Source organism: Scomber japonicus, chromosome 9, assembly GCF_027409825.1.
Source record: "Scomber japonicus isolate fScoJap1 chromosome 9, fScoJap1.pri, whole genome shotgun sequence".
Lineage (NCBI taxonomy): Eukaryota > Metazoa > Chordata > Actinopteri > Scombriformes > Scombridae > Scomber > Scomber japonicus.
In genome coordinates, this window is record NC_070586.1 from 17,977,390 (window position 1) to 18,005,326 (window position 27,937).

The following is a 27,937-nucleotide window of genomic DNA, read 5'->3' on the forward strand; positions in this document are numbered from 1 at the left end:
TTCCTGGTGCAGTGTGCTAGGCTGCTCTGGGTCTGGATGGAGCCTCTGGGTGATTTGTCAGTTCGAGCCATACAGGCCGGGAACCCTTCAAAGTTTGCTTTGGGTTCCAGAGGGACAAGCTCCGGGACCCCTGAATTCCTGGCCATGGTATGCACTCTGCTTCACCCTCTGGACCCTCACCCCTGAAATGTATGACACACACACACACACACACACACACACACACACACACACACACACACACACACACACACAAAGATGGGAACATGAGCATGTAGAGTAGGTCCATTTGGATACATTTCTGCATTACACATACTGAGAAAGACACAGCAGGGTCATTGTTCCAGGTACTCCCAAACTCTTTTCAACCCATGAAAGGCTAATGAGTGGATAACAGGTTTATCTCAAAACTGAGGCCAACTCAATAAGTCACACTGTATAAGAAATCAGACAATATTAAAATAGAGCTTAAATGTTTCGATTAAGATTTCATCAGAGTTTGGCAAGCATGGTGATGATTACACAAGAGGTTACTTCTGAAGTCAGACCTTTAAGATTTTGCTCAGGGGGAGGTTTTTCTTCATTTTTTAATTTTTATTTAGTCAAATCATGACGCAGGCTTAAATGATGTCACAGTACCAATTAAGCATATGCAAGAATTTTGACTTTTTTCATAAAATATCTTATATCTTATTAGCCTATATATAAAAACATGAACTAATGAATACATTTTCAGATGAGAGATAAATCTTGTTTTATAACAACGAATAATTTGGTGGACTACACTTACTCTTACAGTTGAAAAAAATTAGAGTTGTTAGAAAATTAGAAAATTAATCAAAAAGTAATCAAATGTAATGTTACATTACTTTGAATTACTTTGTCCACCTGCACTTGTTGAAGAGATGTGACTCAATTTCCCAGCAGGCCTTGCCAGTACGTCGCGGTGTACGTCCTGCGTCTCTCAGCCAATAGTCTTCATCCGTACATGGACCGCTGAGAAAAGAGGGAAGTTCAGTTTGTTTACATGGCGAGACGAAGCCCGCGGAACGAAGCCCGAATAATTGTTGAAGACAGAGATGATAAATGCATAGCTGACGCCTCTTTGGGGATTTCAGTTTGGTGTCTGTGCGTTTTACGTACATGTAAGTCCACATTTGAAAGCGCTGTACATAACAATCATATGTCTGTGAAGCCAAAAGCTGAAATAATGGTCGCTCCTGGCAAAGGAGCAGTTCACTCGTGATGTATTTATTAAGTTATTACGGTGCAGTAAGTGTATATCAGCGGTTCTTTTCCATCTTTATATTGAACCGATATCATTTTTCACCAAGCACAACTGCACGAGAATAGAGGGAATACTGGCATCCTGTGGTGTGGTGTAGTTGTTGCACGCGTTAGTGTTGGGTAAAAAACTTTGCTATTTACTTTTCTTTACATGCTTCAAAGGTGTATGTATGTGTGTGTGTGTGCGCGCGTGCGTGTGTGCGCCTGTTTTCAGGGCTTAAAGTTACCAGACACCACGCCTGATTTTAGAAATTGAGCAGTTTTAAATTCCTATAAAATGTAATTCAATATATTTACGTTTACTTAATACTTTACTTTTACTTTATATTTTATTATAGTTTATCTTTTAATATACTTATAGATTTCCTCCTGGACAACTTTTCTGACAAAGCTTTTCTTGCTTTAATCCCTGCTGTTTGTGTTTTTAGAGGTATTATAACCAGGATTTACCAAAACATGTTTCTTTTTTCGTGTCATTTGACAGGAGAGTCCTCTCAGGCTCCTCCTGCTTTAGTGGATAAATATGGTTTGTATTTCCAACTCTATAAAGTCTCTTCAGAGAGGGAAAATAGCACCTTCTGATTTCAAGTTTTGTGCAGAAACAGTATATCATTAGTAGATTAGCTGGTTCATTAAAACAAATTGAAAATAAAAATCAGCATGGTTTCCTGCTTTAAGTAGTTAGATGCCACCTTGGGCTCTAGGAAGCTGTGATAAGTACAACTGAAATGACTAGTACATTTAGGGATTAGTCGATCAAAAGAGAATTAATCTATGACTATTTTAGAAATCATGTAATCATTAATGTCATTTTTCATTCATTGTCTGGTTCCAGCTTCTCTAATGAGGATTTGCATCTGTCCCGAGTATCTTTGGCTTATAGACTGTTAGTTGGACAAATAATCAATTTAGAGATGTCACATTTGGATGAGGAATTGTATTCACAATTTTCTGTCATTTTATAGAACAATTAATTAAAAGAAAAATCTGATGAACAGATAAATCGATCATGAAAATGATGAGCAGGACCAGTCCTGGTACTAGGTTCGTTTTTATGGGCACCAAAGGGAGGGATAGACACCACTCTTCCAAAAGGAAATGTCTTATTTGATGTTTTGATGATGGTGGAGATGGCTGTCTAATATGTCAGTCCAGTATCTCCTATAGGTGTTCAGTTGCATTAGGATCTTGTGACTGTCAAGGCGATAGCATATGATGTCATACTCCTCAAACCATGTAATGACCCCTTGTAACCTTCACAGAAGCTTCTTTATCGATTATGTTACTCTGCACAGTTATTCATGTTTTTCATTTAATTTGCAAGTGAGGGTTTGCATGTGGATATGTGATAAATGTTGAGTTGGGGTAAAGTAATGAAAAAAACCCCAAAACCAAAGTGTTCCTTTTATTAGATAATCATGTAGACAGCCCTTGCATTAGTCTCTTAATTTAATCCAGGTGTCCTTAAATATAAAATACTGCAGCATACAGAAGTAAATTTGTATAAAGTGATGTTTAACTGATTTGATTATACAGAAATAATGTCAACAATCCCATAATTGGAACCGCAAACTCACCCTAACCCAAAGTCCACAAGTTTAGTTTAACAAATCTTCAAAGATAATATTTGACCAGTCACATCTTGTTCCTGCTCCAGAATGTGTTCAGCCAACACCAGACCGACAGCTGAGTGCATTTTTGTGCATGTACATATTTTTGTGCGTGTCCGACATGTGTGCAAATTTACAACTTTGTGTTAGTACAGTATACTCGTGTGCTCATGTAAGTGCCTGAGCATGATAGAGACTGTGAGTGGAACTGCTGCTTGGGTAACCAGCATCCGTTCTTTTCCACCTCTGCTTTACTAAGAACCGAGCGCCCAACATCAGTCAACAAGAGGCGTTTGTTCCTAATTTGGTTGGACTTTTTTTCCTCCACGAAAATGAGTATTTATATATTCACATGAGCGAGCCATAGGGCTTTCCAGCAGAGATGATGGCAAGACATTAAACAAATCGTGTGTAACGAGGTGATCATAAAACACAACCCTGTGGTGTCCCACACAGACCTGTTATTATGGCAAAAAAACAAAAAAAACAAATAGGCTACACACACACACACACACACACACACACACTATTCTCAGGCCATATACAGACACAAAACACATCCTCACCCCACACGTTTTTTTCTCGCCATCGTCATAAAAAGTGAAGAATGTACTGTTTATTTCTCAGTAGGCTTTTGTGTGTGTGCGTGTTTGTGTGTGTTTGTGAGAGAGAGACAGCGAGAGAGAGAGAGAGAGAGAGAGCTTTTGAGAAGGGTTGATTGCCTGGAGCTTTAAAGTCTGATCATTAGACTGTGGTAATAGGAGCTTAACCAGATTAACACTCTTTGCCTCAATTTATTTTCCACTTATTCTTGCTTCCACTTATTATATTATTCACTTCTGCTTGTTGGTGGATGGTGTGGGCCACACATAAAGTGCAGCCTGACTGTTAATGTTAGGCTGATAGTTAGTGTATTGTTTTTCAGTTATGGTAAATGGTATTCCTGTATATTTTACCATTTCTTTTCTATTTTGAGTTGTAATAATTCTTTTATACAAAACCTAAATGGGTTATATTTTGGGTAAGAATTAGTTGACAGACTGAAACATCCCTAGTATGTTCATAACTGATGTAATATTGAGGTTATGTTATAAATGCCGAGTCATTTTTCCTAGGAAATCATTTAGCAGTGATGGCTAGCCACCCACGTCCTCTCATCGCCTCTCATCTTGTGATTAATTCAGTTCGAAGATGACAGCCTGGACAATAGCCACATACTACATAAATATTATTTTCTGCAAGGAAATAGCATCTGTTCTTTTTCTCTAAGGTTAATGTTTTATTTAATAAAAGTGAGCTAATTCTTTATGACATTTGTGAAGGTCATCTTAAGATATTTCTGATAATGGTATTGTTGTCTGTCTCACCAAGGATCTCCACTAACTCTTGAGTAAATTCACCTGGACCAGACCCTGGACAAACAGACCAATGTCTCAGCCACTGGTCCTGCTCCAACAAAAGGCAGAGCCCTTGCTGGATGTTCAGGAGATGCAGCTCTGGCTGGAGAAAGCGGTGGCTTGGGGCCAGGCTGACAGTCCGGATGCTCAGAAAGACACCTGCCTACACTTGAGCAGACTGAGGGATTTCCTCCAGCAACTCCTGACACACATCCACAATACGGTGAGCAGATACAGGGAGAAGTTGAAGTCGTATCTTCACAGCTATTCCATTGTCCACCTTGTTACAATGCATGAGAAGCTCTGAGATGTATATACACAGATTTGGATAGCTCTGCTTCTATACAATATAGTTTCCCAGATGCCTATTGAGTCCAATAAAGTTGGCGGTATCTACTAAGAGGCATATTTTACAGGTTCCAATCTAATCTCCAATCTACCCACTGAAATATATTAAAACAGTTAATCAATTAGGCCGACCAGCCAAACAGCCGTCAGATTAATGAAGCACTAAGTTAATTCCAACACCAGCACATCTAGTACACACACAAAAACATACACATGCTCGCTCTCTGTCCAAATCAGGGCATGAACAGCAAGACCAGCGTTGGTAGGGACCTGCTAACAGACGTGGCTCTGTGCTCTGCAGAGGCTGTGGGTGTATGTCTGGCTGGCAGTGCCGCAGTGTTGAGTTAGTCAGGTAATAGCCGCATTGGGACCTCCAGCACTAACCTAATGTATCCCCATATCAGGTATAGAAAATTTGGGAAGGGGGCAGAGGACAAGAGGGGTGAAGGACTGTGAGATTTCAGTGTTACTAGGCCTTGCCTCCTCCTTCCAGCTCTCTCTCCTTAGCTCTTAGTCTCAGTACTTTTATAACCCCTTTTCTGTTTCACATTATGTACTCTTTTTCTCACAAAATAAATATTTTTCTTGTTGGTGCTTACATTTATCATTCTCTACAGTCTGTTACTTTTACTGTAACACTGGTGATGATTAGAATCAATCTTTGTGTGAGCCTTTTAAAAAAATCTCCCTCTCTGTTCTGTTAGCAGGGTTTCAGGTATACGTCATGCAGAGGTTTCAGTGTGTTTAGGATAATGGAGCTGATACAAAGAGAGAGAAAAGAATGGTATAGCTTAATTGGATTGAAATCCTTTTTACTGGCAGCGGGCTCATAAAAGACCAGCTGAGGATAGCCTGCTTCTTGGCAGCTTTCTGCATCCTTTGATGACTTAACAACTTTCTTGTGGCTTATGCCCAAAGATGAAAACTCCTCTTTGGGCACCTCTAATGTTATAGAGATGCCTCTAATGTTATATTGTCACTATAGAAATCCCCTAATTTCTTTACACGGTTGCTGAACTACTAATATAGTATTACACCACTCCTCAGAGGAATTGATAGGAAAATCCTGCAGCATTAACCTAAGATAGATGGAGGGTGTGGGGAATTGTCCAACACACTGGTGTATATTTATGTGCTTCACCATAGTAACTTTGCTATTTATTATTGGTGCTACTCTGATTGTGCCTCAGTGATGTCAGGAACAAGCGTTTCCTCACTTTTCTCTTCATTTTTAGACAGTCCAAAGAGTTCTATAAACTGCTCCCATTTACCTCCCTGGCCAGTATAGTGATCATTCACTTCTGTCCATAGTCAAGACAAGATACAGACTCAAAGCACATTTTGTAATTAGGGACAATCTTGACAAGCCTTTGATGGTGATTTGGCGCTTGTAGTCAGTGATAATTACTTTCTGTTGTGATGGCTCACTTCTATGAGCATTTCTACAGTCCCCAGCCACAAAGCATTGTAAAGTCCTTATTGTAAATGAGCATTCCTTTTCAGCTGCATCACTGACGCACAAATGCGCATACAAACTCACACACACAACATTTACCATGTGTTGTACGATTTCTAGGAAGGCGAGTGTGAGAGCTGTGTTCCAGACAGCATTGATGGTGTTGTGGGGGGCATAGTGGGGGCTTTTAGATGAACCCTACTCGGCCTATTACCATTCTGCTTCCCATTAATGGTGATCTCATCCACTTGAATGAGTCAAGTTAGTCCTTGTGTCTGTCTGATGCTCCTTCTGAACATAGGCCTCAAGCTACCTCAAAATTGTACTTTTATCCCGTGTTACTTTGAGGCTCCTCTATGCTTGTTTCTGATGAAACGTTGTATTGGTGCATAATATTGACATAGCAACAAACTTCTTTCCCATCTTCCCCTCTTTTCTTTTTCCCGCTTCCCCTCCTCTTTTCTTCTTACCCTATAAATACCTATGCTGTTAGATGTTGGCTCCAAAAAAACTCCATGAAGGTCTGTTTAAAAAGTGCTAACTTTTCAATTGAAAATCTTTTTTTTTTTTTGCCCATAAAATGAAATTTTCATTTTTGAGCTGCAGCTAATTAACTTTTTTCATTATTGATTAATCTTATTTTCTTGATCAATCCATTAATTGTTTGGTCCAAAAAATGTCAGGCAGTTGTGAGAAATGTGGATAGTTGTTTCTCAAAGCCCAAGATAAATCTCAAATGTCTTTGTTTTGTCTACAACCCAAAGAGATATTCAGTTTACTGTCATGGAGGACTACAGAAACAAGAAAATATTCACATTTAAGGAGCTGGAATAAGAGAATTTGGACATTTTCTTCTTGAAAAAGTGAATAACAACAACTAATCGTTTATTAAAATAGTGAGGGGTTCATTTAATATTCGGCAGCTAATTGCCAACTCATTGCGGCTCTACTTGATTTTAATGTTACCTCTTTGATCTGTTTTCCTCATTCATCATATTGTAAAACATGATGTGGCCTGTGTGTATGTATTAAACCTAGAAAAGCAATAATGGTAAAACATAAACAATGTACACTTCAGTTAAGCCTAATTGTGAAGCAGTTTAATTCAGACATTAGTTGTTTGTCATCTTTCCATCATGTGTTGGCACAAATAATGCCAAAGACTTTTATAACGAACACACTTTTTTGTGCATTAATCTATAAGTAACATATTGAATGGTTCAGGTTCTGGTGCACTGCCAACACAGTGTTAAAATGCACACTCTTTTTCATTCCTGTCTTAGATCATAGGGATTGTGATGTCTGTTTTTATGATTCACTCACACTCAGGTAGACTCAGTCGAGTTTTCCCATTAATTTCAGGCTATCCTGACAAATGATAAGATCCTCTCCAAACCTTTAATTCTTAAATTTTACAAGTGAAGGTCATCTGGGGAAATTGTACATCTCTTCAAAACTAAAATGTATAGGGAGTCGAGATTAAAGGTGACTACTCTGGCTTCAAACCTTCTGGCTGGTTTAATTGGCTGTGAGGTGAAATAAATCACATGCTCTGTTGTTGCGAGTTGGATAAACAAGCAGAGACACACACATACTTAAACCCTTACAGGTATAGCACCCTTTACCAGAGCCCTGTTCTGTTCTGTGTATCTCTCACTATTACTGTTATGGTGGGAGCTGTGGCATGAACAAAACATGGAAAACAAAGCAATGCAAATGTAATGTACTGTACACCTGTGAATGTGTCTGTAAACATCTGTAATATAGTGAGGTGATTTTAGTTTTTCTGTTGGCCCCATGATAAAACTATATTGCTATTCCATTTAAGTTTAAACTCGAAGTTCTCAGGATCAGATGTGTAAGAGTCTTAAAAATGAAAACCATGTCTTACATTGATTTACTCTTCTCTCTCTGTGTGTCTGTTCTGTCCCTAAGAGCTCCACAACAGAGACCATGAAGCGACTACCTGTCATAGGCCAGTTTCTAGGCCGGCTGTGCTGGAACCCTTATGTCACAGCTGATGGTGAGTGCATCCTTTCACTTCACAAGTGCTGGGAATCAGTGAATAACTTTTTGAGGATTTAAGTGATTGAACTGTGCTTAGATTTTCAGGACTTCTGAACAAAGATGAGGGTTATTGATACTTTTAATGTGTGTTTTATTCTGTAAAAGGGGGCGTGACATAAAATCTGAAATCTACCACTGTCAAAGCTTAATGCTGCTTCAATTATCATGTTTTAATTCTGATTGAGAGTGTAGTGACTCATGTCTAGTATGGTGTTAATTTGTTTCCAGATACAAGCAGAAGGCTGCTATTGCAGAATCTGTGGGGACTGTACTCGGAGCATCCAAGCAACGCTGTTGAAAGAAAGGCAAACCAGTGGATACGGGTATGGACTGGCATTCTCTATCCCTCTTTTTGTGTTAATACAGAACTGCAGTGACTAATAGTGACTAATAATAAAAGATCCCCTCCCAACATTTTTTAGGACATATAAAAATGCTCTGCTTGGAATAATAAATGTGTCTGATATGTTTTTTCCACAAAAAATGTTCACTTAGTTTGTCAAAAATCCTTAAAATGACATGTACTCTTTCTCCCTCATTGAGAAGTCCACAATGTATATATGTAAATATTTTTCATTTCAAAAGTTTATCTTCAATTAATTTATGAATTACTTTATCTCTGTATGTACAACGTTTTTTATGCTTCTATGCTGGTGACAGCTGTGGCTGGAGGAATTATGTTTTTGGGTTGTATGTCTGACCCATTCTCATGAATGCAATATCTCAGGAAAGCCTTGAGAGAATTGCTTCAAATTCAGCACAAATGTCCACTTGTACTCAAGGATGATCTGATTATATTTTGATGCTCAAAAGACAAGGTCACCATGACCTCACTTCCGCCCCAATTTTGTGAAAGCGATATTTCAGGAACGCCGGGAGGGAGTTTCATGACATCTGGCACAAACATCCACTTGGACACATGGATGAACTGATTCGAATTTGGTGGTCAAAGGGCAAAGTCACTGTGACCTCAAATAACACGTTTATGGCCCTTACTCAACTAATTGTGACAAAGTTTCACACAAATGTTTCATAGGATAAAATGATGACATTTTATATCCAAAATGTCAACTTCACTGTGACATCATAGTATTCTGCACTCTTCTGACTTTTATTCAACACCGGGACAGAGGAGAAGATTGTTACCATATTTCACATTTGGTCAGATACTAAACTGATGACACCCATCTTAGGTGCCCACCTTGAAACTGTGGTAATTGTTTAGATCTTCTCTGGTGGGGGGTTGAAGATGTGTGTGAAGCTTCAACAGTTTTAGAATTTGTAGCTTCTTTGCAGCATGAAACTTTGTCTACTGTCACGGCTACAACTTTGTGTTCGATCAGAATAAGATTGATTGACCAAGCATGTGAACACATACTACAAGGAAAATACACTTAATACCTTTTATTAAATTCCTTCAAGCTCTTCAATAAAAATATTATACGAGTCTGGACAAACATGGATGTGAACTGCAACTTGATTACTTGGCGAAGCCATACCATCACAAGATAGGGTTTCTAGTTTGTTTTGTAATCGGAGGATAGAAGGAGGAGGGGTGGGTTCTTTGCTCTGGTTAAAGTTAGACAGCAGCAGTTGCAACAAATATTTTGAGAGAATTAATGTAAAATAAGATCAAGAGCCATATTTTGTTCAAACTTAGACATGTACTTTGTACAACATGGATCTTAATATGTGCTTTAGTGACTGATCGGATGAGGCAGCCATCCTCCAAACATGGCAAAATAATCCACATAATCCAATAAACACAGTCAATTGAGATGCCACAAATGTGTCTATATTTGGATCACGTAAATTAAACATGCAGTAAATTGTAACCACAGGAAGTCTGAAAAGAAGAAGACAAAGTTCATAAAGGTTTTTAGAGTATTAACTGAGCAATCAAGTTGTGAGTCCCATTCACAGCAATCTGTGGTTATTATCATCTCTTCCACTCGCCCATCATATGCCTTTCCTCATTACTTCCAGGCCTAGCCTGTGTGTTGTTTGTATGCTAATTTGTTCTGGACCGTCTTTACGTGCAGATTGACTATCACTCTTTCAACAAACACTCTTAAAAGAATGTCTCTTTGACTGCCTTTGGGCTGCTGAACAGATTTTCTGTCTAATTTACTTTTTATAGGAGTTCTCTCGCCAGCCCTCTATGTCTCCTCTCCAGTGGGACTTGGGATGATGAATGAGAAAGTTTGGGTCTCTGTTAGCTTAAGTCTTTAGTGCCCCAAACTGTAAAACATATTTTCAAAGCAAATTAAAATTGACTGTTTCACTGCCTCTTGTCACCAGAGAAGGATCGGCCTTTATGTTACAGTTAGTCGGTCTTATTCACTGTGTAACTTTACTGTGTTTTCAAGGCGCGCACACAAAGGAGGGAAAGAGAACAGAGAGAAGAAAATATTCTGCAATTTTCAACTTGAGAGGGTTCACACAGATGGCTTATGATAAACAATGTGGAACCTTCACATTTTTGCCAGATTAACTGTGTGTTTGTATTCTTTTGATTAATTTCTCATCTAATAAAACATCTTGCTAATTAAAACAGTGCCTTGAAAGTAAACCTTGAATTTGCCAGATGGTCTTTGACCCACATGAGGGGAAGCGGAGTGCATGTGTCCATGGTAATGTTTGTGTCTCTGTCTTATGTGTCTTTATATGGAAGTACAGTATATGAAAATACGTGCAGAGAAAAGAGGATGGGGTGTGTAAAAAAAAATAAAGGACATGGTTTAATCTCTATGTATACATATGAAGCCATTTTTGCCCCATTTTGAATGTAAAGGGAAGGAGTTGGTTAGAATTAGGCTACAAGTTTTGATCAAGGAAATTTAAGTATAAATTATCTTATCCAATTGCAGAGAGCCCTGCCTATTGTAAAATTACAGATGAAATTCCCTGAAAGTATTTTCCTATGACTCTTATCAAATAACAGTTGCATTGATTAATATAGAAAACTAGGTTGAGACTGTATTTTCAACTGAGTATAAAAGTACTTAATTGTAGCTCAGTGGTTTAAGTAGAGCTTTGACTGCTTTTTTAAAGGGTTCGCAGGGTCCACTCATGCTAAAATTGCATACATGCATTTTATGTTGTAGGGCACTAGATGAAAGTGTCCAAAAAGCACAAGAAAACACAAAGTCACAACTAACTCAACAACTACTTCTCATTCTTCCTCTCCTCTCCTCTCCTCTCCTCTCCTCTCCTCTCCTCTCCTCTCCTCTCCTCCGAAGAGGCTTCCACTTCCCACAAATGACGGGAATGGCGGGAAGGATAAAAAAACCTATTTACCACAGCACAGCCTGTCTGGGGGTGCAGGGCAGATGTATGGTTTTAGGCCAGAGATGGTCCGTCTCTGTGTCTCTGCTTGTGTCTGTGTTGTGTTGGACTGCCTGTCCTGGAATGCAGAATGCAGCCTGTTTTCTGTTAGCCCTGTCTGATTTTGCTCCCCAACATCGTTTTCCTGCTGCCTCCATAATAAACCAAGGATCTGGTGCTAAGTGGCACCTAAATATCACATATGTTTGTTTCTTCTGCTACTGCCTATATTGTTAGTAGCCACATGTATTTTTCTCTTTAAGTTATGATGGTGTGCAGAGTGTTTTGCCTTTTTCCCCTCATGTCTTGGCTTTACTCCACCCTGTCTGCTTCTCCTCTCCACATCTGAGTGTTCTCACTGGGTTTGATGAATGCTGGGTATAGCCACATAGCTGCAGGCTATGTCAGATAGTCATTAGCTCAAACGGTCTGTTTCTCTACATCCTGTACTAGCAGGGGGACCACACAGAGCTGCAGTAACATAGCATGATCTTCTAGGAGATGACAGATAAGTAAAGCATGAGAGTGTAATATTAGAGGGCCGGAGGATGGATGGTTTGATAGCTTTATCTTTGATGTGAATCTTTGGTGATTCAAAAAGGGTGAACCACAGGTAGGCCTTGGAGCCACTGTGGTTGTTTTCAAGGTTAAAAACATATTTCTGTCTCTTTACTTCCATTGGTTGTGACACTTTGTGTTAGAGATGAAAGTTTCTTTATCAAAGACACAATTATCTTTCTATTTGTTCTTAGGTGTCATCCCTTTTTAATGGATCTTACTGCCAAAAATGATCTTTTATGTTTCTTCTCTTTGACTAAGTGTACATCAGTCAAATGTACGATTGTTGCTTAATTTTTAAAATTTACAGCACAGTTCATGAGTGTTGGCAACTGCTGCCACTCTTAAACTGATTCAAAGATATTATAACATGCACAACAACATTTGGCAGAAACTGAATCAAAAGAATGGTTGTTTTTTGGTGCTATTAAAGGGTTGTTTACATCAGTGTTATTTCGAAAATTTGTAGTAAAACCAATATTACAAATCTTGATGATTTGAGAAATACAAACTGCTCACAACTTCTTTATTTATGTACGTTAAAATACCTAAAAATACATGTGGTCAAAGATTACACACTTGGCTTTTAACTGAGAAGAAGACAGCACATGAACTTAATATCTTTATGTCAGTGCACGAGGTTCAAGCTCAAATGATTTATGTAGCATTATCATCCTGACTTTGCTGCACAACTTTTTCCCTCATTTCATCTTCCTTTTTTTGTCTCTGCTGTTTTGACCATCTGAGGCTATACTTGAATCTTTCATTGGTTTTGGGAGAATTCAATCATGGCTTAGTAATTGTTAACAGGCACCCATCAAAACCAACCCAACTCTTTGCCTTGTGCATTTTTCTATATCCTCTGTTTTAATTTTAGATTTATGGAGGGGATAATTTCTATGGCAGCAACATGTCCAAGCCCCCAAAGCCAGCTCGGTTGCTGGTTTCTGTGAGAGAAATATGACTTTTGACCTAAAGTATTTGCCATCCATCTATCCATTTGCCCTACATCCCATTCCTCTGGTGACCACACCCTTTTTCCCCTGTTCCAAAATGTAGCCATTGCTGTGCGTTCCAGCCTCTTTCCGCCATTCCGTCTAACCAGGTTTCCTTCCCTCTCTTCTCCTCGAGCCCCATTGTGCCTCCCTACCAAGGGTAGGATAAGTGTGATTGGTTTTGTATGTACTCAATGTGCAGGGTTTGAGGGTGCTCAGATGGTAGTGATTGGGGTTGTTTTGTGAGACTATGTGGAGGGTAAGCATCTTAGCGTGCTGTAGGGCCTGGCCAAAGAAACCACACAGCTCCACCAACAGCACTGCATTGCTCCTCTGTCTGGGATTTTGGTTTTCCTCCTTCACTTTTTGTTTTTTTTTCCTCTACATTTTGTGACTCTCTCCATCTCTTTCTTTGCTCATCTCTTGTTGATCCCCTTTTATCTACAGAAACATCCACACCACTAAGAGCAGACTTAGTGTTGATGTTTCTGTGTTTTTGGTTCATTGAAGTTGTAAAAACAGATGTGTGCCGAAGATGTGAGGCCTCTGCTGTTTCTGTTGGATCACACTTTCCAGCTTGTACTAGTGTATAGACTTATTGTGGTTGAACAGAAAGGACTGGTTCTAAATCAATTCCTAATTTAAAGTTATAGGTCTTTGGATTTTCATCACACGTCTGAGTGAATACCAATGAAGAGAACTCTTGCCAAACATTCAGTTTATTAATCATTAAACCACTGAATGCTGTGTGGTATCTTTTTATGTTTAAGAATGTTGACATTGGATATAATCTATTATATTTGTAGAGAAAAACCATCCCTTAATAACTCTTTTCATAGAAACTACCAAGAAATTGTTGACATCTAAGAAGCATTTTGTAATGTTGTGACTTACGAGCCTAGTTTTCGCTTTTTTTGTTCCTTCATTATGAACAGCTTTTCTTCTCAGGAGAATCATCTGAGTTTATTAGTCTAGTTTTATCAGTGTATGATGAGGCCCCTTCTGAAAAATGCTCGTAAAACACCAAGGCCCTCTGTAACAAAGAATGTTCATTTCTCAAGTTGCTCATATGCTGTCCATACATTCTCACTTACTGGAATGCCTTTTCTCCACTCATGTGTTTCAAATGATGCCAACAGAGTCATCCTATATTCCAGTAACTAATTAGCTTTGATGTAGCATATTGTATTCAAGTCTTGTCCGCTGTAATCATCTGCTGTATATTGTGTTGCTGTCCCTCCACAGAAAGTGTTGTGTCAGCTCACCACAGAAGACGATGATACTGCAACACAGACATTAGTGAAACATATGGGTGTACCAACAACACAGTACCATCTCACAGTCCTCAGAAAGGTTTTTGCTCTTCATTGCTTTTGCAAAATTCTCATCCTGCATACTGTACAAGCTGCATGTGCGTACGCTGACATGCTGTTAATGCCAATTTTGTTATACTCTGCGTTTCAGAAGGTGGCACTAGTGCAAGAAAACATTGGAAAAGGCTGCAGTTTGCCAATCGACAGAAGTGAGAGGTAAAGCAAAGTAGAAACTGGCTTCAGAATTGAAAAAGCATTCTCAAAGAATATTACATTTATCATGCATTAAAGTATGAATTCCTATCTTTGCACACAGTTGATGGGAAGCTCATGACAATATAGATTTTGTCCATGCTTAACAGTAGGTGAATAACTTTTTGCAGGTGTTCATGTGACCGTATTCTGGCTGCATCAGAGGCATGTGTCCCCCTGGTTACGTGTGCTGAGGCTGCTCCTCTCATTGGTGCTTTACTTCAGCGGCCATTGATTTGTGCAAGGGCAGCTCTTAGCGTAGACTTCCTGGATGCGCTGAGCTCCGCCTATTCCAGGTAAAACAAACACAGAGGGACTCAGAATCTGCTTTCCTGTTAGCCTGTAACAGTATGTTTGCAGAACTGTTTTCTTCTTGTGTCCAATCATAGCTATTTTGAATTTTGATGTGTTTTGATGTATGTTAATAAGTGCTGTATTTTTTCAGCAATTGCTTGTTACTGGAGGAGCAGACTGTTGTCTCTATGTGGTATCACAGCCTGTCCAGCCTAGAAGAAGCAGTGCTCAGTCTGCTGGAGTCTGTTCTCGCCAACACAGGGTCAACACTGCACAGGTTGGAGCAGCAACTGGCACAGTCACTGCTGGTCGGTAACGTTTGTATCATAAACTTGTAATGAACACACTAATGCATTTCGGGACTAGACACCATCAGATGCATGAAAAATCAGTGTTTTGTCCAACAGCTGAACTCTGAAGTGGCCTTACAGCTTAGTATAACTTTTAAGTATCAACTATTAACTATTAAATACTATTAGTATGTAACTACTTAATGTTTAGATAAACCAGCTTTTAACAAGTGATCCAGAGGAGGGAATACTGTGGGACCAATCGTTTAAATCTCATATGCAGTATTTTACCTCATTTGCCTCCATGAAGAACTATTATGGGAAGCAAATAGTCCATGGAAGCAAAGTCAAAGGGCCAAAGTAAACTGTTTGTGGAGAGCTTACAATGTGCGTGTGTGCATGAGTGCGTGCATGCTTGTATTTTTATGGCTATCATTGGGAGAACCGATTTGAGTTTTATACCAGGGAAGCGGGGACATTTCCTTACTTTCTGACACATAGTCAAGGGACTGTTTGAGGCCTCAGACTTGGTTTAAGCATGAAGGGTTAGAATTGGGTTTAGGTTCAGGTTAGGGTAAAGGTTGGGCTTAGGCATTTAGTTGTGATGGTTAAGGTTAGATTTAGGGGCTAGAGATTCAATCATTATGCTACCATAATGCAATCTAAACATGTGGGTATGTGTGTGTGTAATCTGTCAAAGGCTACTTTTGGGGACAAATTTAAGATTTAGGACCAATTAATTAGGAATGGCTGATTGTTCGGTCAGATTTTAAGATTAGGGTTAGGTTAAGGTTATAGTAAAGGTTACAGTTAGGCAAATACTGCATATAAACTATATAAATATAGTAATTGTATTTTTGAAGACTTTTCAAGAAAGAAGCACAAAATGCTTTCCATGAAGAGTTTGAAAGAATGTTTAAAATGTTACCATTGAACTGTGGCATTTTCTGCAATTTCAACTGCTGTGTATATTGGCAGCATTTGAGACTGTTGATAAATTGGTGACATATTGCTGCTGTTAAATGGGTTTGTTATGTACATAGTTTAACTCATCTGCCCTGAATTATAGTGTCTCACATCAGAAATCACTGCACACCCCATATGTGTTTTCCACTTTGAACTGTTTGCAGACTGTGAAACCAAACAATTTGAAAATTATACCCTCTCATTTTATTATGCTGTATGGAGTTTTTCATATGCATAGTTCTTGGAAACTTTCCATCACTTTTTTAGTGGACCTTTATTGTCTGTTTTTGCCTGGCTAACTCACACCATTTGGCTTTGCTCTGCATGCATCTCACATCATTTGGCTAGGTTGAAACACCATCTCACGTTATTTGGCTTTTGCTGCACAGCCTTTATTGTGCTGGGTAAGTACTGAACTCTCTGTCACTTGCGTCTTTGGCCACGCTGCACTTCATTCAACTTAAACTCATGCCCAATTCAAAAAGTTAGAATTGACTTTTGTTTTAATAGTTGTTGTTTAATAAAGACAATGTCCTTGTTACTATATCACAATCAAAAAATACCAGCACTTTCTCAGTGTTCTTTTGTCTTGGCTAATGACTTGGAACATGTTTGACAAATTACTGCTGCCACTGTGAAAAGCAAGGATAACAATAAAATAACAAAATGTGTTCAAGGCAACTTCAGAACACTGAAACTAGATGCACCAATGTCTACCTCAATCTAGACCTTTTTCTACAAACAACATTGTGTGAGGACTGGAGGCAAACTGAAAATAATCAATTTTTTCCCCTTTTTAACCAGCAATAAATCACCTTGTGTGCACATTCAGAAATTACATCCTAGTTGTTACTGATTGCTTTGCCTTTGGTAGCTTTAATGTTCAGAGAAACTAAAATTTACCTGCCATCTTACCTCACGTTAAATTAGGTTAATTTTGTCAGTTGGGTCACTCCTGTTTTCCAGAGTGATGGTCCACTTGAGCTGTGTACATAACAGACTAGCAATGCATACGTTTTGAGTTTAGGGTTAGGGTTAGGGTTGCTTAAAATATTAAGACAGATTGGAACACACTGATGTATATGTATATAAATCACTAGCACTGCATGTATGGGAATATGCCTGCTTGTTGATTGCACTTGATTCTGTCTTGAGTTTCTAGAAGATACTAATCAGGTATGTATGTTGGAAAGAGGAGTTGTGTAAACAGCTGACTAAAATGTTGTGTGTGTGAGTGTATCTGTGCATGAGAGACAGAGGCAATCCTTGACTGTTTATGTCTCCTGTCATGTATCCATTTGTTTACGCTGTCATCCAGCTCTGATTGACCCCTGTTTTTATCACCTTGGTGGTTCACACGCACATGTATGGATACAAACCCTCTCACACGCATCTTTAGTCGCCATGCTTTGTTTATAATATTACATCTGGCGTAGCGTGTCTGGCGTTAAGTGGGTGGAAGGCAAACGTTTAACTTTCACTTTAGCCTTCAGGTTGTGTGGACGTCAGAAGTGAGTTCCATGCGTGTGTCTGTGAATGCAATTGACATGCGTGCAAGGGCAAAAAAACAACACACAGGCGTCTAAGCCGACTGGCTCGTCTCACTCTTTGCCTTTATTTCAATTTCTTGTTTAAATTGCAATCAAAATGGGAAACATGAAATTAGGCTTGCATTCCTCGTTTTGGCTTGTCCCACCCCCCTGTGATCCAGTGAGACGTAGGCCCAATAACAATAAACACTCACTTCCTGGGCCTGACTGCCAAAAACAGGATGTTTGTTGTGTGCTGTAATTGACCCTCCTTGAAGTGTTAGTGGTAAGGTATGGAGGAGGACGCTAAAAAAGCCCATCTGTTTTCACTAGGAAGAACCATGACAGTTTGCGCACATGCATGCACGCTGGCATGAAATGCACATACGCAGATGTACACTGACAGACACAAACATATGCCAACATATTGTTGATGCCCACACAAACCATCAAACACAGACATATAAAGCCTGCTTTGTTTTGATTAATGCCATTTTTGTTGGTCTTAGAGAACAAGAAAGGACACAAATATATCAAAACTGAGGATGAAAGTGTTTATTTAAGGAATGTTGGAACGTTGTAATGACAATGTATGTGAAGAAGATTATTATGCTCAAAACGTCACGCTGGTGATATCCAAGTAAATACCAGCATTGGGACCTTCAGTGTGTGGACTTTTCTCGTTTTTCAATGTTGTAATGACACCACATAAACACTGGGTGGGGCTGTTCTGTCTGACCTCACTGTGGCTATAATCAGTCTGGTACTCTGGCCCTTTTTCATTTTTATATTGTGTCAGATATCCCTAATCTGGAGGGCAAATGGCCTTTAATACCCCTTTGTACAACCAGGTTGTAGCTTATTACTGCATTACAGTCAGAGATGGAGCAAAGTGATGTATATCATTGTTTAAGATACAGTTTATTTTTGACTAGTGACACAAATAGCAGCTTTTGAATATGATGTTTGATTATTTTACTATTTCTACTACTGTGTTACCCTACATGATTAAAAATCTGTAATCTACACCACCCATGCTCCTCCTATAGTGAAGAATATTGTCCCTATATAAGAGTGGGGGGTGGGAGGGTGAATAATTAAGGACTAGAAGATGTATAAACAAGGAGGGGGAGACAGACATGAACAGTGCAGCTGTTAAGTGTTTGCACTGGGGCGTTTTAGAACGTGTTAAATCTAAAACACATGATGAGCGTACATTAGGCGGAGATGAGAGAGTATGTGTGGGTGTGTGAGTGAAGGGCTGACAGAGTGGTTAACTGGGTGGTTAATGGGGAGAGAGTGAGAACAGGGACAAACTGAGGTGCTGGAGAGGGGATTGTCTGTAGATGATGCAACAGTGACATCTAGTGGTCAGCATTTTGTACAAACGTTGGTGTTGCTACCATCATTGCTACCTTTGGGTTTTAGTATTTGTGCAGAAATTGTTTCTACAATCGTACTAAACTAGCATAATATTTATGTTTCTGTGTGTTTCAGCCTAAAGCCTGCGCTCAGCACTGCTCGATATTCTTGGTTGTAAATGATATCTTCAGGTGAGTGATTAGAAGTCACATTCAGGGTGATATGACGTTCATGTGTTTATTAACAGATTCTGTTGATGTGTTGCTATAATATTGTCTTTGTGTGTGTGTGTGTTTATGTTTGACAGGTCCATCCTTAAGCAACTAGAAGGAAATGAGTGCATTAAGTCTGCCATCCACACTTTTACCAACTGTTTCATCAGGGAACTGTCACTGTTGCAACCTAAGGTACACCTCATCTTCTTAGTGGACAAACTATAGCATGGTGACACTGTTAAAATAGTTCTTTGCCATTTCTCCACTTCAGTTTCTTGTGATTTATTGACTGTCATGTACAGTGATACTGAAATATCAGCAATGAGCTAATATAAGCAAAAATGTCTTTCAGGCTGATTTGAAAAGCTGGAGCAAGTGTTGATGTTTTGTCTTTCACAAATCTTTAAGCTTCAGTTACTTGCAAATGAATTTAAAAATTAAAATGTAATTCATGTTGATTGTAAGCAGTCTCTTTGCTTGATTAATGATTCTTAGATCCATACAGTGGATTGGAAGAGTATTCAATCCATCTCTTACATTTGAGCCACATAACAAGTATATACACAAACTGCCTTTTGTACCATTGTAAAATAGCCCAAATATGCTGGATTTTATCAAACTGAGGCATATATGCCTTCATGACATCTAGAATAGACTGCTGTAATGCACTTTTCTCAGGCCTAGCTAAGATAGCAACAAAAGATCATCAACTGGTCCATAAAGCAGCTATCAGAGTCCTCACAAAGACTAAGAAGTTGTATCATATAACACCAGCACTGATGACTATGCATTGGCTACATGTTCATACAAGAACTGATTTCCTCCTTCTTAACTAGAAGGTGTTAAATGGACTGGCCCTTCATATGTCTACGGCCTTATTGCTCCATATAATCCATCACGTGCTTTACATGCCCTTGGTGCTGGTTACTTAACTGTTTCTCAACTCAAAAAATCTACCACTGCACATTTCAGAGGCAAGCTCTGTTGATATTTTCAAATCCAGACTGAAAACACATATTTTTTATGTTTACTATGACCTTTCCTAATTTCAGCGGCTGGGAACCCAAATCACTTACAGTTTTTTTCCTTGAAGTGTTGCTGAGGGTTAGGGTTAGATACAATACTGTGTGTGTGTGTGTGTGTGTGTGTGTGTGTGTGTGTGTGTGTGTGTGTGTGTGTGTGTACTTTTACATGTAATATTGTGTGCTTCTTTTTTTCTGTTGTTTTTATTGACTTCAGGTGTATAGAGACTCTCTGGCTGAAGTTGAAGTTGTTGTGGAAAGACAAATTAAAATGTTTTCTTGTCACTATTTTCCAAAACTCTGTTGTCTGTCAGGTGGCAGCCTTGTTTTAAGCTGATGAAAGCCAAAATATTGAAATCTGGTGTGACTACAGACAGCAGAGATATGACAATAAGCATCTAGCTCTCCTTCTCGTTCCCTAATCTGTCACCAAACGTGTTAACACTTTTGTTGTACTGTTATTGTCTGGATGCATTTCTGATGACACACTTGATACATTTGGTGATCAGGGAACTAAAACATATTGTTTTTTTGTAGTGAGTGGAAATAAGTTCAGTCTTTTTATACCAGTGATTCTCTTCCAACATCTTTCCTGGAAATGAAAGTATGGTAACTTTTATGCTGCAGGCTTTAATGCACATGCAATGAACAATTTGCTCCCCTCTGCAGGCAAAATCACTTAACTTTTGATAAATCCTCCACATAATTATCACTTGGTCTCCAGCAGGGAGCTCACTGCACACACTGCAGTTCACATCTTTTCCTTGTAGACAATAAATGCAAATTGCTTTTAAGTCCTCATTTTGCAGGTAATAACTTACTACGGATGCATCAGCTGCACTGTGTGAAAACCTCTATGAGCTGTTTCACAGATGTGTCCCTGTGCACTTTACTCAGGCTCTCTGCTGTCTTCTGTGAATAAACTTGTTGCCATCATGCATCCGCATCTCCGGTGTGATAGTGGGGATTTAGCTGGCACTTGCATTCCATTACTGTGTTGTGATAAGGTCAGGAAACAGATGTGTTGCTATGTAGGAGTGATGTATTATCTGATACACAATTTTTGAATATAGTAGAAGTCCTTTCTACCTGTTGTAACCAATAGATGGCAGTGTTGCAGTTTATTTACAGTAGACTTTGATTTAATGGCTGCAGTCACACTGCACTAAACGCTATACCTATTACACGCTACATTACACATTAGCACCTACTGTATCACGGTTACACAGCCTCCCATTCAAAATGTCATTTTTCAGGCTTTCAGAGCATGGTGATGTATGAGTTTGAGGTATGTATGATTTACATTTATGAAGCTCAGGAAAAATTTTGCTTTTTGTTGTTTCAGATGAGTATATCTTTGAAGGCCTTCTTCCCACAGTCACCTCAGAATCTGCTAGGTCCTCTCTTGACCCAGCCTTCAGGTCAGTATGTACAAACATATACACTCATTCCTGCAAGTGTGTGTGTGTGTGTGTGTCTGTGTCTGAAAGTGTTTCATTTGGACACAATGCACAAACCCTGAATTGTGATAAAAGGTCCTTACAGGTATTCTTTAACTTTGTGCAAACAGAGTTTTCCTGCAGCGGAGTGAATGGGCCCTTGTATTTTTTGCTCTTGCTAATCAATAAGTTAAGAACTGTGATAATTGCTTTGACATGATGTCGAAATTAAGCTTATATCTCAAAGTGTCAAAGTGTCATTACTCATATGAAATCTATGCAGAAGTTTAATGAGTACCTGCTTTTTTACTAGCAGTCTTTATTGTGGACGACTGGAACCTTTCATCATCTTACACAAACACAACACAGCCTCTTAACTTGCTCATTAATAAAAATCCATATCCATATTCAATATGTATTTGCAGTGTTTATGTATGGGAATCTTTTATTATTGGACGGATGCACAGTAGGTGAGTGCAGGGGCAGCGCAGAGCTGTACTTATCAGTGTGTGCCCAGACTGGCCTGTAGGCAGGAATGATTTACATGAATGGAGCCATTTAAGGACACACTGGAGCCCTGCCAGAACTCTGAGTTAATTATTACTGTGTATGTGTGTGTGTGTGTGTGTGTGTGTGTTGAAGGGCTATTTTTCACTGGAGACTGAATGGAAATGATATTGTGAAAAGTTGAAGATTTGAGGTTTTATCATGATTTGTGCTCACTGCTGAAAAGTTGTAAATTAAGACTTAGCATTACATTGTTAAAACATCGCCTGGGGTTGGGGGTGGGGGGGAAATCAAGATGTCAAGCACTTGAAGTATTTGTTAAAGTTTGTTAGTCGGTTTGGCAAGGTTTTAGTACAAAATTTGGTTTGTGGTAGGGGAGTTATTTTTGACATAACAATGTTGCATGCAAATACAATAGCTGGAAAACAGGGAAGAGTAATTGCAAGTACTACCAGTATTTTATCCAGTTCTCCTCTGAGAAGTTGTTCTGATAGTTAGAAAAATGTCCATTAAAGTCTTCCCACATGGAAAATTGACTGTTTTAATATTCAGCAACCTGAGTAACACTGGATAGACCGTTGCCTTTGAATTGTGTGGATAGTAATTGATTGAAAAGTGCAAATATGTGCTTCAAGTAATAATCATACCTGTAAATCTGACTCTGTTCTTGCAGAGATGCCTCAGGAGTCTTGGAGACATCACCTGAACTGGCTCAGTGGCTCATTACAGAGACTGACAGAGGAGGAGGAGGAAGACGAAGACAGCAGCAGAACCGGGTTAGAGTGAGAAAATCTTGCACAGTGAATGTTTTAATGTGTGTCTGCTTCTACCACCCCACTGAATGACTGTGTGGTGTTCTTATTTCCATTAGCTGCTGTTGAGAGGGTGGTTAGTCAGATATTTTCCCCTTACATCACAGCAGAGAGGTCCTGGTGCACTGTGTGGCTCCCCCAAGCACTCATTAGAGGCAATTAGCTCGGGGAAAACAGACCTGTGGAGAAAAGAAGTGTTGGAGAGCCCAATATGAGTGAGAAAAATAATGCAGAAGAACAAAGGAGAACTTGGATGGAGAAAAAAAGGACATCATATTAGATGGAAATGGAGCAAAGCTGAAAAGAGTTACTTTGGTTGGACAGATTTAGAGAGAAAGAGGATAGGGGATGCAGATAAAAAGCATAAAACAGTTGATGTCCTAGAGACGGAGACGGCTGAGTTGATACCCCCCAGCTGCGGTTTTTAACAGTCCCCATTATCCCCACCACCACTCCATTTTGAATCTCCGTGCAAATTTCCCAAAACATCGTTCTGAGCCAGTGGTGGGAAAGTAGTGTGTTGTGTTGCTCCGAGCAAAGATGCAGCTGCCAGGGCCCTGCATGAGGGGTGCTGCTGTTCATATTTAGGAGCCAAGGGGAAACAGGGGAGATAAGGAGGGGAGCTCTAATGATGGTATTAGGGAAATCTGAGAGAGATCCTTATCCTCTTCCAACTTCAAGTTATAGTCTTGCTGTTGCAGCTGCTTGTTTCTGGTTCACTCTGTTGCAGCTCTTTGTCTGAATATCTTCAAGCTTGCCTGCATATTTACATTTTACAGCACTACGTGATGATTCTGTCGTGTCCCATTTTCTGGGCCCTGCCATCTCTCACTCGATTCAGACAGGACAGCATTCCACTCAAATATGGCCACATATTGCACTTATTCTCAGAGTGTGATGTAATATAAAGCTAAATGTAAATGGGAATAAACTTCAAAGAGGGTGCACTAAGGATAACACGAAGTCTTGTGGTAATTTTGTTGCTTGAGATGTTAAGTGCTGTGAAAGCAATAAACTGATGTTCTTGACTGTTGATTTGCAGGGAGTATTCACATTTACCCCTAAATATGATGTCAAAACTGGAAAAAAAGTAATGCAACATCAAACTGTGAATTAGATTTGTGGAAATGCTTTGTTTGTTTGATCAGCCCATCAATGGGGGAGGGACTAATATCACTGGCTGCCACTACTGGAGTTGCAACACATTAATAAAGCTCTTATGATGTAAATAGCTTGTTATTAGAGGGTGTGTGTGGTGCACTCTAATCGTTTTCTGAATTTGTCCAAATGTTTTAAAATTCTTCCTCCGTCTCTTCCTAATGGCCAAGTTTTTTTCCAGCTGGTTGAACAGCAACTTAGGTGTAAATTATTGGACTGACAATTATCAGGTCTGCTTTACAACAGTGGTTTGAGTGGAATTTGGAGAAGGACAGTGTTACACATTCATACACATACCTTTAGAAAACTGGAGCCAAGCTACTTTGAAAGTAAACCACCCAAATTATTGGTAGGTTATACCCAGATAAACCTGCCCATTACACTGTTAGCCTTACAGACTCATGAAGGTCTAGTGTACTACTTTTTTTATTATGTAACCCACTGATTTTTGTGAATGTGAAATTGAATAAAATAACTAATTAGAAAAAACAATTATGAAGTTTAGAATTTTTTCTTAGAGGTCAGGCAGCAAGTGCTCATATACAGTAATTAAGTTCTGTGCCTCACTTCTGCTGCAGCACCACCACAGAAAAACCTTTAATTTCCCACAATGCCCACTGGAGCTCAGCGTTCAGGTAGCCCTTTCACCATTAGTGTTGAGTACTGCTTCTTTTTCTGTCCTGCAGGGGTCACCACAAAGTGTTTGAGGCCTGGTTCCTGCTGGTTCAGTGTGCCCACTGGATGCAGGCCACGGCTCAGCTGCTGGTGACTGCAAGGCCAGAGGACTGTGACCCCCTGCTGAGGCTGCTGACCTTCTACCACCATCCCACCAACAAGGGGCACCACAGGGCTCAACAGCTGGTAAGACTGTTCTAAAAAATAAAAAAAAATAAAAAGGAAAAAATAATTTCAGTGTTTTTTGCCATGCGGCTAGCATGGTGGTCAGTTGGTCCACCACTTTGGTCTAAACTGAATACTATTTGATGGTTTGTGTTGTGATGATATTTGGTAATTTGGTACAGATGCCTTGATGATGGTCTTTGAAGCCTTAACATTTTATGTAGCACCATCATGATATAAGTACATAATTGTGACAAACTTAACATGCTGTTAGCATTTAGCTCAGCTTCACATTTGAAATTATTTTTCCAAACATAGAAATTGAAAGTCTTGTTGCTATTGTTACATTAGCAACACTGCTGTAGCCAAACAGTAAAAAACAGTGTTATTGAGGCTTTGAGGTTTGTTGATGTGACTGGAGAAGGAGTGCAGATATAATCTTAGCTAGTCTGTTTACAGTATATCATAACTCAACAACATAATGTAGATGGAGTATTATTTGCTCTTGGCTGGTGTGTCGCCGCTGAAAGCTAAACAACAAAAACAGAAAAAGAAGAAAAACACATTAAAAAATAAATTATGGATGACCCCTATCTAAGAGAGAGAGAGAAAGAGAGACAGAGAGAGATAGAGGGAGACAGTGGTGAAGAGAGAGAGAAATCCAAATGAGGGAGGGGAGCGAGGTGAAAAGGGTGATGTAGTATTGATTTCTCAGTGAGTGTCTGGCCAGCTGGCCTGAGTTTCATCTCTTTGTCTCCTGTTTGTCCGCCTCCTCTCATAACCCTGGGAGACTTGCTGTCGGCGCTGCCATAACTCCTATTACGATCTTGTTCTCTTCGCGTGAGGTTGTGTTTCTCCATCATTTGTGAATTATTGATTTGTATTTTATTTTCAGGAAAAACACTATAAACGGTGTTTCTTAATTTCAGTGTGGTCCATAGATAAAAATCTGTCCCCTAACCATACATTTACATTAACTTTGTTCTCCAGGTACGTGCCAAGGATGCATGGAACCACCTCTGCCCCCTTTTCTCAGTATTAGCTTGTCCTCCTCCCATTGACCACCTACAATCACTGGTCGCCCTTCTGTCACCAAACCCTCAGCAGCCATCACTAACTCCATTATCAGTCCTTGACCTCTTGGTCAACTTTGCTGTTTTCTCCCAAAAATCGCTGAGTGGATCAACAGAGATTTTGCAGACGGTGAGGAAATATTATGATTCTTCCCCCGAAAAATCAGACATTGTCAAATTTATGTCCCATATGTTCCACAATAAGATGGTCATGCACAATAACTCATTGCACATGTTGTTTTACTACAAAATAATGAAAAAAAGAAAATCAGTGAATAAATGATGAATGGATGAGTTTAAAAGAAAAAGGTTGAGATTTATAGCCACTTGTTGACCTGGGAAACAACAGATGATGAAACAATCACAAGATGTCTGAAATATACATGAGAGATTCTGTCAAAGTGAAAGGAAAACCAAAGTTTATGTACTGCTCTAAAATGCTAAATTCATCTGAATGTAACGGGTAATGTACAGTAGGCTCAGTATCAATGGCATCCTGCATTGCATATTACACATCACCCAGACTTGGTTTCTTAGAAGCAATCATGGGTTTTTAACTGTATTTTTCTTCAGGATTTCTCATTCCTTGTACACCACAGTAAAATTTTTGGATGTCAATTAGTTTGTGGATACATCATGAAATACTCAAATATGATATTAGAGTCAGTTTCTGAAAGTTTAATTTCAAATACGTGCTTTACTGTAGTTTCTGGAAAGATCTATTAAGCTGTTTGGTTTATCCCATTTTTTTTTAATGGCAGTTTTCCATTTTCAAAGCTGGATGCAATCTTTCTATCCTTGTGTGTCAGTCCAGGTGGTGGATCGGACCGGTCTGGTCAGTGAAGCAGTGTGCGTTCTCGGCTCACTGGAGCTCAGACTGAACAGAGGAAGCTGCTTATCAAGCGACGGTAACAGAGTTCATCTCAGGATCAAGGCGCTTCAAAACACTCTTACACATATGTATGCAGCACAGAGCCCTGCTGAGAAACAAGCACACACTCACCCACTCTAAAGCAGGTGAGACCGCATACCCGCACACACATGCGCATAACCTCACAGCAGTGAGTTCATCCTCAGCTCAGCGGTTTTTTGATTTTTTTGTTTGTTTAGCGCATGTTTTCAGAATGACAAATTGCCCCGCTCTTGTGTAGATATGCTGCTGTACAATGACAGGAGCGTGTCAAAACAGCACAGCGAGGACAGATTATGTGGAGAGGCTACAATTATACGCACGCACACACACACACACACGCGCGACACAACTACAAGGCCCACAAGGACACTTCAGCACTGACAGATCACACTGCAAAGAAGCAACAGCTCGCACATCGTGTCAAAGTCCTCCCACTCATATAATTGTCTCACAGTGCAAATCCTTCACGCTACACATGCTGACTGGAAGACATTTAGGTTTGGAGGAAAAAGAAAACCAAATGCAAATTGTATAATTATAATCTGTGCAAAAATATGTTTTATATGAAAAAGATTCCAACAATACTGAATATATGACTGCACAATGAAATGTAATGTCACTTCATTTGAATGTAAATGTTCCGTTGTTTCATTATTTATAAAGGTGAAGAATGACTCTCTTTATGTTTGATCCATCATTTTAAGCACAGACATTAATAATTACCACGGCCATATGAATGTTCGCTGCTTCTATAAGACTTTGTAATGATGTGCCATTACACGTCGTGACTATTTTAGATGTCAAAGCAACATTTTGTATTATTTAGGATGCCTGATATTTTGTTTTTAAGTTATTTATTCCAGATGTTTCTGCTTTGTTTTTCACTTTTTAAAGTAAAAACTAGAAT

General features: G+C 39.3%; 1 protein-coding gene across 1 annotated transcript; it reads left to right on the top strand.

Moving 5' to 3' along the window:
• The first annotated feature begins 1,008 nt into the window (after positions 1–1,008).
• Positions 1,009–27,857, top strand: fancc (FA complementation group C). The gene is made up of 15 exons (XM_053326107.1): positions 1,009–1,145; positions 4,269–4,517; positions 8,034–8,121; positions 8,394–8,488; positions 14,291–14,398; positions 14,510–14,574; positions 14,742–14,906; positions 15,056–15,212; positions 19,187–19,242; positions 19,359–19,458; positions 21,634–21,709; positions 22,908–23,010; positions 24,891–25,065; positions 26,035–26,247; positions 26,932–27,857. Exons 2-15 carry the CDS (start codon positions 4,326–4,328, stop codon positions 27,127–27,129), a joined length of 1,791 nt encoding a protein of 596 aa, XP_053182082.1. The 5' UTR covers positions 1,009–1,145; positions 4,269–4,325; the 3' UTR covers positions 27,130–27,857.
• The last annotated feature ends 80 nt before the right edge of the window (positions 27,858–27,937 follow it).

Excerpts from the sequence above, each read along its gene's own strand:
- fancc (XM_053326107.1), top strand. The coding sequence starts at position 4,326 with ATGTCTCAGCCACTGGTCCTGCTCCAACAAAAGGCAGAGCCCTTGCTG. Across the intron at positions 14,575-14,741 it reads CCAATCGACAGAAGTGAGAG|GTGTTCATGTGACCGTATTC; the intron begins GTAAAGCAAAGT and ends AACTTTTTGCAG. Across the intron at positions 25,066-26,034 it reads ACCACAGGGCTCAACAGCTG|GTACGTGCCAAGGATGCATG; the intron begins GTAAGACTGTTC and ends TTTGTTCTCCAG.